This window comes from Labrus mixtus, chromosome 21 (assembly GCF_963584025.1).
Source record: "Labrus mixtus chromosome 21, fLabMix1.1, whole genome shotgun sequence".
In the NCBI taxonomy this organism is placed as follows: Eukaryota; Metazoa; Chordata; class Actinopteri; order Labriformes; family Labridae; genus Labrus; species Labrus mixtus.
The window spans coordinates 11,279,804-11,292,383 of NC_083632.1; the positions used below are offsets into that span (position 1 = coordinate 11,279,804).

Genomic DNA, 12,580 nt, shown 5'->3' on the forward strand with positions numbered 1-12,580 from the left:
TCGTTCGTTTACATCAAACGTGGCTTTGTTTATTGGATACAGGAGCTCTGAATTAGCCTGTATTGTGTTTTGTTCGCTCACCAGGTAATCTTTTGAAGGAAGTCGTGCTTAAAGAGTAGCTTACCTTCTTGTAATCACACACATATGCAAACTCACTATAGGCCTTACTCTCCCTGCAGCCCTCCTGGCCACTTATCTGTGGGGTAATAACTAAGCAGAGAGGCTTTTATGTGGCTGTCTCTGAGGCGGCATTGCTAGTTAGTTTTTATTTGTCAGCAGCTGCTTATAGTCTGTTCCTTTCTTTCTCATCAAGTCAAGACAGAAGCCTTGTAAAGCTTCCAAAACATGGTCTCTAAATTAGGAATATGATTATCACTACACATTATTTTTAATTGAAAAATGACTGATGGTTAATGCCCACACATAGTGGTATATACTGTACATGCATGAATATGCAGGGGGTGATGTCTTTGATAGTTACTGGGGTCCTGCAGAGTGAGGGGACGTATAAAGGGAGGGGGAGATTGAAGGGGATGTAGACAGGCTGCTACATTAAGAGGAGGATTTGGACCCACACTGAGCCTCTTAAGTTCATGGCCCACGGCTGAGAGATTTTTTTCAAGTCTGTGTGGGTTTGTGAGAAAGAAAGAAAAACCTATGGAGGAGACAGAGTTGATATGTGTATAATTTGGAACCAAGTTTGAGTCACACATGACTTCCTCAAAAAGTAGACAGCTAGTGTAATTGTTAGCTAGCATAAATGGAGTTTTTATAGTATCATATTGCCCTGAATGTAAAGCTTAAGGATGTAAGAATATAAACTTTTGTGAAATTGTATCTTTACACCGTCATTTATTGATTTTTTTTTTAGCCACAACACAGACATAAATAGCATAGCCTACCTCAAAAGGTGAGCTAACATTTGAACAGTATAGCTTCAAAGCAAAATGGCTGATGAACTTGGATGAATTTTCTGAAATTAACCGGCAAACTTTGATTCAACTGTGCTTTTTTAGTTTTTTTTCCCATATCTTAATCTTTGCTCTGCACACATACTCTCCCACACTTAAAGAATTCATGTCATCAGTAGCCAGAATGAGAAAACTTCAGCCCCAGACAAAGTACACCAGGGCCACGTCAAAGATGTGCTTGGATTTTTAGAGTCCATTAGCATGTTGTAGCTATAAAAACTGACTGATTTCTCCAAGGGCCGAGCTGTAAACCTCGATATCACTGAGACAGCAGAGATCTAAAGACTGGGAAAAAAAGAACAGAGTGTTAGGAAAAGATAAAACGTGAGATGAATAAAGAAGAGATTCAGTGGTTGTGGCAAGAAGCAAGATGAAAGAGGAAAGACTAAAACTTGAAAACTAAACTTTAGTAGTGATTTCTTTACAGTAGCAGCCTTCATTATTTGTATATCCTTGTCAAGTCAACACCTCAAGATTTGACTCGTAAATGAGGATTTATTGCCCTGATCTGAAGGGCTATAGGCTAATGCTATGCTAATGATAATTATACAACATTTGCTGTAAGTCTTCCAACGTTCTTGTCTTATTTACTTGTCTTAGCCATTCAAAATACCCCTTTAATTTGTTTCCTCATATGGCTTCAAGAGCTTTTTACATGTTGAAATCGCAGTTGCTGGTATTGAGGTCTTTTCAAAACGTATATGACCAAGGAAATGCTGATTTGTAATTGCCAGAAAGAAAAAATGGGAAAATATGCACAAGTACAAAGAGACTGTAGATTCTTTTGACTGTTTGATGACTGTGTGCAAACAAGAGGACAACCTCCAGCTCTACCATATATCAATGTTTTTCCCACGGTGTAAAAACACTTCCCTGTCCCTACTATGAGATCTAAGCCATGACCTCCTTTCTGACCGCTTTAGTTTTGAACCCCTTTGACAGTTTAGCAATGCTACACTTATTTTTATATAAAAATAGAAAATGGGCTTTTATTGATTCTTTAATTACAACTGTTCAGTTTGTTTCGCCTTACCACTGTGAAGTGTGTGGACTTAAGTATGCTTCTGGTTTAAATCCTTCCAGCTTTTCACTTTCTTAAAAAAACCCAAAAGAAACTGCAGTATTCTAGTCCAGGGACTACTAAAGGTTTACCTCAGAGTTTTGTGGCAAGGAATCAAATTTGACACTTTGTTTGCAGAGAATGTGTCATGCAATGAGAACACAATCTAACAATGTTGCAATATTTGACACGTTTCCTGCAGGCTAACATTCATAGAGCATGTATTAATGATCTGTAAATACATCATACATTAAAAAACAATGTTTAGTGCATGTCTTGCATCTAACTTGACATAATCTTTTCTCTTCTTTTATCGCACTTTGTCCTCTTCTTTCCACTGTTCCTTCAGTTCTTCTATAATGAACACAGGCGACCCCATTTCTGAAGTCATCAAGTTGACCTCCGCTTTTTTATTCAGGTTTCTATGGCAACAACACCAAAACACAGCTTGGATTAATCCAGCCATGTCCATTCACTCCCTGCCCCACAGCTGAGCCCATGTTGGAGCGGAGACAGACGCGTTTCTTCCTTTAGCTATCAAACACCATTCAACATCAGTTGTTGATCTTATTAATCAGGTCCTGTAATCAACCAATTATCTGCCACTTTCACAACAAAAAGCCAGGGTTGGAGAAACCAAAGATATGTGGCATTTTCTTTCAATGTTTTGAAATTGGCCCAAAGGTCAGCATTATACTTACGTTTCCCTGCGGAGGTTCGGTGTGAACGAGTCATGAGATAAGAACGATAAGGAAAGAAATGTGCTCTGCTTCTGTCTAGTGTTTATCCATGTCTACTGAAGCAGAAGTGACCTGAATCTGTGACAGTGTGTAAATCATGCTATCATCCAGAGATTTAACTCTTGGGTTTGGTCACTGGTTCCAATTCTCTTTCTTCCACTACTTCCCCTTTTAGGTGGAGTTGTGGCTCTGTCATTGTTAGTCACAAGAAACATGCCACTGCTGTGTTTTAGGTACAATTTTAGTCAAGTACATCAACAAATATGTTAAAGTAAATTATTTAATGCTGAATTTATGAATTCAACCTTTAATATGATTAACTGAGATGAGGTTGATATGCAAAACTCAATGACACCCCATCAACCCTACACACAAAATGTACCCTGTTTAGGTCAATCCAGAAACAAAGCCACACTGGTTAACACATTTCCTGTGGGTATGAATGAAAATGCTTGATAACATGTGGCATTGCTGGAACAGTTCACAAATCAGTTTGGAACACAGACCAAATAGCCTCTTGACACTACAAATCAATCAGATCAACAATGTGACAAAGCAGTAGGCTGCTAACTAGCTAGCTAGGTAGCAAGTTCCAACATCCATTTCAATCAGGAGAGACAAGTAAATGATTGAAAGATGAAAGGTTTATTTTACATTTGTGACATAGAATGATTGTCAGAGAATCTTTGGCGCTTGAACTCTACAGGGAGACAGGGTGATTGAAGATGTCTGCCCTGAGCGGCAACAAGATCTATCCCCCCTAGAGCCCAGACACTGCTGGTGGAGGTGTTAGCGGATGATGTCGTCTGGGTTGATGCGATGAAGAAGTTGATTGAACTGTGAAGACTAGCGTTGATGAGGAGAAGGTCAATGATGTCATCTGAGGAAAACTGCGAAGGCTGGGGTTGACCGGACGATGGCTGATGATGTCATCTGAGGCTGATGGGATGAAGGAGGTGATGAAACTGCGAAGGCTCGGTGGCGATGGGGAGGTGGAGGGTCGCTCGTAACGATGGCATGAATGAACTAGTGGAAGAGAAAGCCATTTTTAAAAGAGACAGCAGCAATGTGATAGGCTAACAACGAGGGAGTGGAGCAGTGCTATTGGATAGATGTGACCAGGTGATGATTACGACAAGTAATGAGTGAGCACGCGTGGAGGAGTGATTTGACATGGTATGAGAATAAACAATGAAACGAGTGTGCAAAATATAGTCTTCCTGTCTGAACTTTCGCTAGAGCTACATTTCATATGGCTCCAAGTTCAACATATCAGAAAGACTTTTGGCATTCAATTATTGAAACTTACCATTTTGTACATTATCTGAACTACAGTGCAGTTATTTAAATGCTGACATAACAGGGAATTTAGAAAACCTACAACAGAACTAGCCAGCTTGTTTTTAAGGCGGTTGTAATTGGCCTGTCCTAATTCAGGTTGGATGGTAATCTGTATCTGACCGTGCTCCAACCCAGAACTTCCACCAGATATGTGTGCTCTATGTGTCAGCGCCTCTCCGGTATTGTTAGAACTGGGAGTTTATCTTACAAACTTTATGGCAAAACTGTCCTTGGATCAAACCAACCCATTTCACAACATGAGTCCAGTATTGATGCTAACTAAATACATTTTAACTACCAGTAAGTGATTGTTCTTTTGCAGGATGATAAAATGCCTTTGATGATTGGTTGATGCTTTTTTATTTTATTTGTTTTAAGTTCGTGAGTATGTGTGATGGCAGACAGATATGTTGTCTTCCCTATAAGACTCTGCTCATTAGACTTCCAAACAGATGAAATCACATTCAATTAAACTGCGAGTTAACCTCTGTCATGAGTAATGGTGTTAGCTGTGTTGTAAACAAGTTTTATGAGCTCTCAAAATGCTTGCTAAGATGAAGACCGATGAGTTTTGCAGTGAGTTAAGACTGATTTAATGTCCCTTCTTTATCCAATCACGTTAACTCAGCAGAGGAGTACAATGTCAGAATTGTTTTTGTTGTTTTGCTTATTAAACTGTTTTCAATTCACGAAATATCTGTTTAATACAATATGATTAATTATATTAAACATGCCGACAGCAAGCATCTTAACTTTGTTATTCACTTTGCCAAGCCTTTAAAACATGTATTGATATGCTTCAAGTAATTTCTTGAATTTTTCTCCGTTGATATAGCACATTAAAGTGCTTGAGAGAAGAATCAGTGAAGAATTTGACATTTCCGAGAGCATGAATGAATATGCTGGGATTGGAGTTGTTCTGAAAGTAGGACAGATAAATGGAATAATATTTAAAGTAAAGGTAGTATGAAACTGAGCCCAGTTTGATTTCAGTATGAAAATAAACAGCTAGAATTACACACGTGCATGTTAGTATTAAAGGAAAGGGAAGTAAAATAATGAGGATTTGAGTTTGTTTTCAACTTTATGGGTTGTTGAACATGCTAGTGATGACAGGGATCACCCGTTCATGCTCAACTAAGCACTAAGAAGGGGTTTACACTAAGTGTTATATTACATTCCCATTATTTCTCAGTTTAGGTAATTCTTGCTGTTTTGGGAAAACTATGGGAATCTTATTAGATTCAGTTACACAGTGCATGTGTTTGCACAGATTCAACCAGTTAGCAGAAGTGTATCATCAGCCTTGTTTAACTTGGAAGAAACTTTGATTGAATCGAGAGGACATGCCTTTACAGTTCTTTTCTTTTTTTTAAAGGCTTGCCTCAGTTTGTGCTAAGATGTGGTGAGCCAGTCTTAATACAGATTCTCGAGCTAGTTATAATGAAAAAACTATGCAGCATCATCAAGACCCTCAATGTCATCAAAGCATTGTTCGAATATATCAAAGAGAATGGTCCCAAGAGAGACAGACCCAAGAGAAATTCCATCTCTTCTTTGAAAGACTTTAACATGGGCTTTTACAAAGCTGTCCAATTTCATCTCTCAGCTGACATGATTTATTATCACCCTCAAGGTTCTAATTATGATTTACGCCTCAGTTACATCCAATATATTAAAATCACATCTATTTTTAAAGATGCTAATCCAAATCTTTTCCTTTAGTTGGAACTTGTTCATTTTCCTCCTCACAGGATACACATGAGGGTAGCAGCTGTGCTTGACGCCTGTTTGAAACTGAAAAGAAATCATCATTTGTTGTCCAGATGCACAGATGGGCTTATGAACACATGCATTCACAGATATTCACAGATTCTGTTGGTTATTTTTGGAGGCTAATAAAAAGCATTTGGGGATAAAATTGATAGAATAAGCATTTTCTATTCACAACTGCCGGGTTCAGTCGAGGCGAACAGATGGAGTTGAGCACTAATAAAACTCTCATATTTTGCGTAAAATAACTGAAATCAGACGAGATTCTTCAGCCCTCTGTGGTGAACGCTAGGCCTGTAACGGTATTTGTAGTCATCCCGAACCATCACGGTTCAAACGTCATGGTTTGGTGCATGCAGTCATAATCACCAATACATCTGAGGGGAGAAAAAAAGGCAGTCCCACATGGGAGTCCACACCCAAATCCAGGTGGCGGTACTGCTTGGAACTGTTTGCTAACTACTATTAAAAAAGCAAACGCAGAAGAAGAAGCTGACAAAACAAAATACACAAAGAAGTAGAGATGTGACAGATCCAATCTAATATTGATATCGGGACTGATATTGACGTAATTTACATATCCTCTATCTGACTGACGGCGTCGATCAATGTCACGGTTTAAGAAAGATCGTTGGGCACTCTTAACATTTTTAGCTTGTACAGTATCACTTTCATAATGAACTGCAAGGGCCCACAGATTGTCTACATCACGACGTTGAGACAAGATCGAACAAGTCCTTTAAAAAGTACAATTCTTGCACTTCAGTTTTTAAATATTTAGTTTGAAAACCTTACAGATGTTGCTGCTTCCTGTTTGTATGAGAAGCCAGCACAATGAAATGCAATGCCAGCTTTACTACAGCTGAAATCGGTATTGGGCCATCTCTACAAAGAAGAACAGTATTATACTGTAGCAAGATGATACAACAGAGCTAGAATAGTCACCTGTTTCCTTAAATCCACACAAAAATAAATGTGTGTGGGGAAGATCTCAGTTCACAGTGCAGTATTTTATTTGGAAACAAGTCAAATATGTCAATTATTATTGGACATCACCCAGTTGTAGCAATCACTGGAGCTAGGCAAAAGATAAGGCTGTTTTTTAAGGGTCGAAGACATGCAAATAAATTTAGAGGGACAAGGGCCACAATTCACAAAAGTTTCCCAATAATTAAAATATATTAACACCTGGAATGACTACTTTCGTGACATTGTCTAAGGAAAGGTTCTATAGCAAGAAACTTAATTTTTATATTACTGTGGGGCCACTCCCACTGTGTCATTGTCATATAATTAATTGATCATCTAATATTAAATCTATCTTACTACTATGTGGTGGGTAGTGAAGACTTTGTGGGGCTTTCTTGGGGGAGGAATTTTTGAAAACTAAACCTCTGTTTTGATACTATTTTATGCAAAGTAGCCACCTAATTTTCAAATAATTCAAATACATCTTTGAATAAATGAAAAGCTGTGATGTGTACCTCCACATTGGATGCACACCAGCTTTCATTAGAAATTGAATGATCAGAATGGAAAAAAAGCTCAGTGCTTTTTACCATTAATTTAATGTTTTTAGTGATTGTTTTCCAACAATCAGACACCTTTTCAGATAGCCTAGTATAATCAGCAGTGGCACTGTTTACCTCTCGTCATCAGCTGATCCCTCTCCATTTCTTCTCCTATTCATTATCTGCAGCTGTCTGTCTGTCTGTCTAAATGCAGCACATAAAAGCATACCATGTGAGCCAACAATAATGGCTTATTAAACAATAGCTTGCTTATTAAACAATAGCACCTATGACCACAAAGACAAATGTGCAAACTCTTATGACTCAACATTTTTGGAGAAGTTACTTCAGGGTCTAACTTCTTCTACTTGTTACTGGTTTGGAAAAATCTGGAGTGTTTTTTTTTTTTTTATCCCCGCCCGGACATTAACCCTACTCAGAAATCTATCACACTCCTGCTGTCGAACTGACAGAGGGCTTATGCATGCAAGCTCGTGCAAGGGCGCATGCACTCGCAGCTAGAGCAGAAAAGAGGATGGAGGAGAGGGCATCGCACTGGCCTGATTACGTTTTTCCAGACCTGATACTCACATTAAAACAAATGTATCTGTTCTTTGGGCCAGACTGTACGCAAACAGGAAAAAAGCTATTTTTAAAAAGGGCATTTTCTCTGTAGACGGCAAAAGAGCAGGGGCTCAAGCCCCTTTTTTTTGTCTGTGTACCTGTGCCTGTTATTGGTTTCTTCATTTTTAAGACCACGTGTGCATTTGTAGCAGTAGAGGACCCTGGCCTTAAGTTTGTATTTAAAGTACCCCATCCCCGTTATAATTTCCCATCCCATGCAGACATAAGCCTGTCTGTCGTCCTTTACGTACACTAGCCGTGATTAGCGCGAATAACCGGTGCACCTGCTGCGCTTTATAAAATGTAAACATCCCTACACTAAAATACTCAACAAAGAATTCCACTAAATCCCCCAAAATAAAAACATCAATGTCTGCCTCTGAAGGTTTGTCACAGTAGCTTTGAGCTTAAGTCTCCCTCTTTAGTTTCATTCTTCTGTCGATAGTCAATCAAGCTTTTAAAATGCACCCTACATAACTGACAATGTATCAGACCTCTTCAACAAACACAATATAAGGGGAATATCTCAGGTGTGGGGGACGAATCAAAGTAAAAAAAACTGAAGAAAAGCAGGAAGTACAGCCTCAGGCGTGAGGAAGAGAAATTAACCTTTTGCGTGATGTAGTGTGTAGTTTGAAAACCTCAAATTAGACTGATTATTCAGACAGCTTTAATGTGGTACAGCGCACTTATTATTTTATTCTTTACCTTCCCTTTCAGAAAAATACTTTAAATAAAAAACACAGTCTGGCAATCGCTCTGATTCCTTTTGGTCGGTCTACTGAAGTGAACTGTTTATGCAGTGGAGGCTGCGGTCGCTCGCTCGATGTGCAGTGGGCTTCTGGCCAGTCCGTAGCCCTCAGAGACAGACCTCCCTGTCCTGTCAGCTGACTCCGTTTCCCAGGGTCCCCAAATCCAAAAGGCCATCAGTGTCAATCTCTGCAAACACACAAGGAGGAGGAGCTGTAAAAATGTTTAGATTCATTCTGAGGGGCCAAACATCAGCAGCTAAACAACCCCTGGAAATGAAATTAAAGTAAATATGTGTGGTTCTAATAAATATAGTTACATATCCAAACAAAAGAGTCACTGACAGCTTTTAAGGATCTTTTATCAAGCTGGTTTTAATTACTTTACATATTCGGTGTGTGTGTGTGTGTGTGTGTGTGTGTGTGTGTGTGTGTGTGTGTGTGTGTCCATCCAGTGATGTTTTCCAGTGAAGGTCCTCCTACACAGGGCCTCCCAGCAGAAGTTGACTCAGCTTGAGCAGGAGTCATTAAAAACAACTCAGCTTGCTGAAGTTTTGGGAAAGCCTCTCGTCATCTCCGAAGGCAAAGCTTGATGGGGTCTCTGAAACCTTATTTTGCAAAACTTCCCCCTTTGATGTGTGGGAGTGTAGGAGGGAGGTGAGAGGGCCTCTGGTGATCACTTTTAGCTGGGAAGAGTCACTAAAGAGAACAAACTGAAAGATTAAAAAGAGTTGTGCAATGTTTGAATAGGAGTGGAGTTCAAGTCTTAAGAGACCAAAGGATCTTCTAAATCACATGAGCTGCAAACATTAGTATGTCAAGCTAACTAGGCTAACATTTGCCATTTTGGCAGCCAAATACAGGTTTAGCTGCACTTCTTCTGATGTGTTAAAGTGAAGAATACTATTTGAAAAGATTAGAAATTTGAAGCATATTTATCCTAATAGTACAAGTATTTGAGCTACGGTTTAGCTAGCAGTCATTTTTCATTTCCTGTTAGTTCAATTATGCCAATATGTTTAAGCCTTGAAATAAACAATTTTTTTTTTACCTGTACACAAACAGGAAAGAAGCTGTATTTGTGACAGCATCAGAGAGAGCTAGGCTAGCTTTGTCTACTATTTCAGTTTGCATGCTATATGCTAAAATAAGCTATCTGCTCAGAGTAGCTCTACAGCTAGGCTACTTGACACACAGGTTGTGAGATTTTTACTAACCATACAAGCAAACACATGTTTTTTTTGAATGTTGAACTATTATTGGTTAAAAGAAATGCTTTTGTCCTGACTTTGTTTTATTTTGTTGAAAAAGGGAGAAACACTCATACAACGTTAACCAAATTACTTGGTACTGCAACCAGTTAATGTACGTTAACATGGATTTAGTTCTAATTGAATTGTTGGTGTTCATGATTTTCTTCTTGGGTTAAGTTTGTGGTTTATTTTTAACAGTAGCTAGGTGGGAAGAAGTGAAAAAGCCTCTGGCAAAGACCTATCTAAAGAAAAACATCAAAAGTAATGTCTTACATTCTGTGGAGGATTTCATACATTCCACTGTTTAGTAACAGTATGCCCCCCGTTTGATATTGGCCACACCTTATTTCTTTAATAAAGTCCCTCTCTTCTTCATCCCCCTCTTGTCAGGTCTTTTTATGAATTGCTCCCACACTGAGGCCCACTGTAGCAAGGGGCCTATTCACTAGGCCGAGAGACAGTGAAGAGACACACAAAGAGTTCCCCACACAGAGGAGAAGCCTGTGAGCTCAGCGCTGACCCCTGAAGGATGTGTGTGGGCTGCACCCAGACACAGTGGCCCTGCCAACTTCGAACCAAGCTCCTCCCTCTGCTGAACTTGACCTTTCACTTAACCCGTGCAACTCCCAACACAACCTCAGACAGGCTTGGAACTATCTATAGAGACTAAACGAGAGGAATGACTGAATGACATAAAGTCTGATGGTTTATTGGCTGTTTCAAGTTGAGACCCTCTGAGGTGTCTTTCCCAAGTTAGTTGTTGGCATACAGCATAAAAGCCAAGCAGTGAGAATGAAAAAGCTAAGAAGCTAGCAGCTGAATTTAGTTTTAATCCTTTGTTCTCAGACATAAATTATGTTATGATATACTAAATATGTCTGCCTCAAACCTCACAGGCTTTATATTGCTCATGGCTCTTTTTGTGTTTGTGTGACAGTTCTGGTCTATAGCCATTGTTTCAATAATTCCTTAAATATCCATTCCAATAAATTTCTTATACCAATAAGTTATAGACATTTTTTATCATGCTATACATCTGAGACCCATTTTTTTCTGTCTGTGCTTCCAGTGCTGGATCAGCTCCTGATGGAGCTCCACCGCTTCCTGCTCATCCTGGACAAAGAGAAGCTGAGCGGGAACGCGACTGTCCAAAAGGGCTTGCTCTCCGATCTCTTCCAGTCCTACAGAACCGCTAATGGTATGAAAGAAAACCTCAGAATAGAAGATATAGCGGAAATATCAATGTTATGTTGCTGGGGTGGCCAGTCAGATTTCAAGGGGGGAACATACCCCTCCTGGTCTCCCCTCTGGACACACCACTGGCTAAAGTAAGGTTTAAGTTGTAACTTGTGCCTATGTTTGAACTTTCTCAGCTCCTGCAACCACTGGACAGTCAGTAGTAGAACTCTTGCCTAAATATGAAAATATGTCCAAACTATAGGCTACATTTGAACAGAGTATAGCTGGTGCAACCCATTGCAGGTCTATCCTGTTCTCTTTGTATAACATATTTAAAGAGAATCCGCTTAATCCACCATGAACAAGTACTTGGCAGCAGAGGGAATGAAAGACTTCCTCTTAACAGGCAGATAACTTGATCATAACTAGACTTACCTACAACTAGCTGGGCCCAGATGTTTTTTGCAGTACAGCCCATATTTGCATTAAAATGGTAGATACTGACACTCTCTTATCATTTCAATAAGGAATACATCCATCTTCCCTTTACTTAGAGAGTGTCAGATCAGATGGTTAAGTTTAAAGAGTGAATACCTGAATACCACCTTTCAGAGTCCCTTAACCCAATTTGCTAATATTTAAATGTGAAAGTCCAGACAAATACAATTGTGAAACTTGCTACAAATTCAGGAACTGAGTTTTTAGGATGTTTTACAGAATTTGTGTACAACTCTTTTGCTAAGCCCAGCCAAAACAAAGAATAGGAGGAAGTAAAAGGTTTCAAAGAGGAGACCCAGATATTGTTATCAACGCACAGCAGAATAGCTGTACCAGAAAAATGACAATAGAGGAGCATTATAACAAGTGAGATAGCATTATTGGTTGAGCCTCAAGCAATTGTTGATTCCTCTTTTGACAAAAATATTTTATTCCAGGGATAAAATTGTGTCTGCTCTTTGCCATGGGTTCACATTCCCATTAACTGCTGAATGTATCAGGAGTTCAAGTAGCATATTATATGAGCAAATCTTAGTTGGCCAATTCTAAAAAAAAAAAAAAGAAAATAGTTGACTCAAAGCATATACGCAGTACTCCTTATGTGTATTTCTTAATACTTTGGTATTTATGATGACATGACAGTTAAATTGCTTGAGGTTTAGCCACATTGTTTTAATCGGGGTCACTCTGGCAGTAAGTCCGCCTTTCTGCAAAGCATTTTATGTAACATGTGGTCGTGCCTTGTGTTTCCCACAATTCATTGTGCATGTATTACATCGACCTTTTCACTAGAGGGGCTATCAAGCAAACTACTCTGGTATTATTTTGCTATTTTAAACTCTCACTGACCACCATGTCATAATTATTCTTTGCAAGCTGCT

At 39.1% G+C, this 12,580-nt stretch overlaps 1 protein-coding gene across 3 annotated transcripts in view; it reads left to right on the forward strand.

Annotated features, from left to right (window-relative positions):
- Window positions 1-12,580, forward strand: part of afap1l2 (actin filament associated protein 1-like 2) — a 40,796-nt gene that overhangs the window by 3,871 nt on the left and 24,345 nt on the right. For all 3 annotated transcript variants that reach the window (XM_061028693.1, XM_061028690.1, XM_061028691.1), the window contains exon 2: window positions 11,092-11,220. In XM_061028693.1, the coding sequence (XP_060884676.1) occupies window positions 11,092-11,220 (129 nt within the window). The remainder of the gene's footprint in view (window positions 1-11,091; window positions 11,221-12,580) is intronic.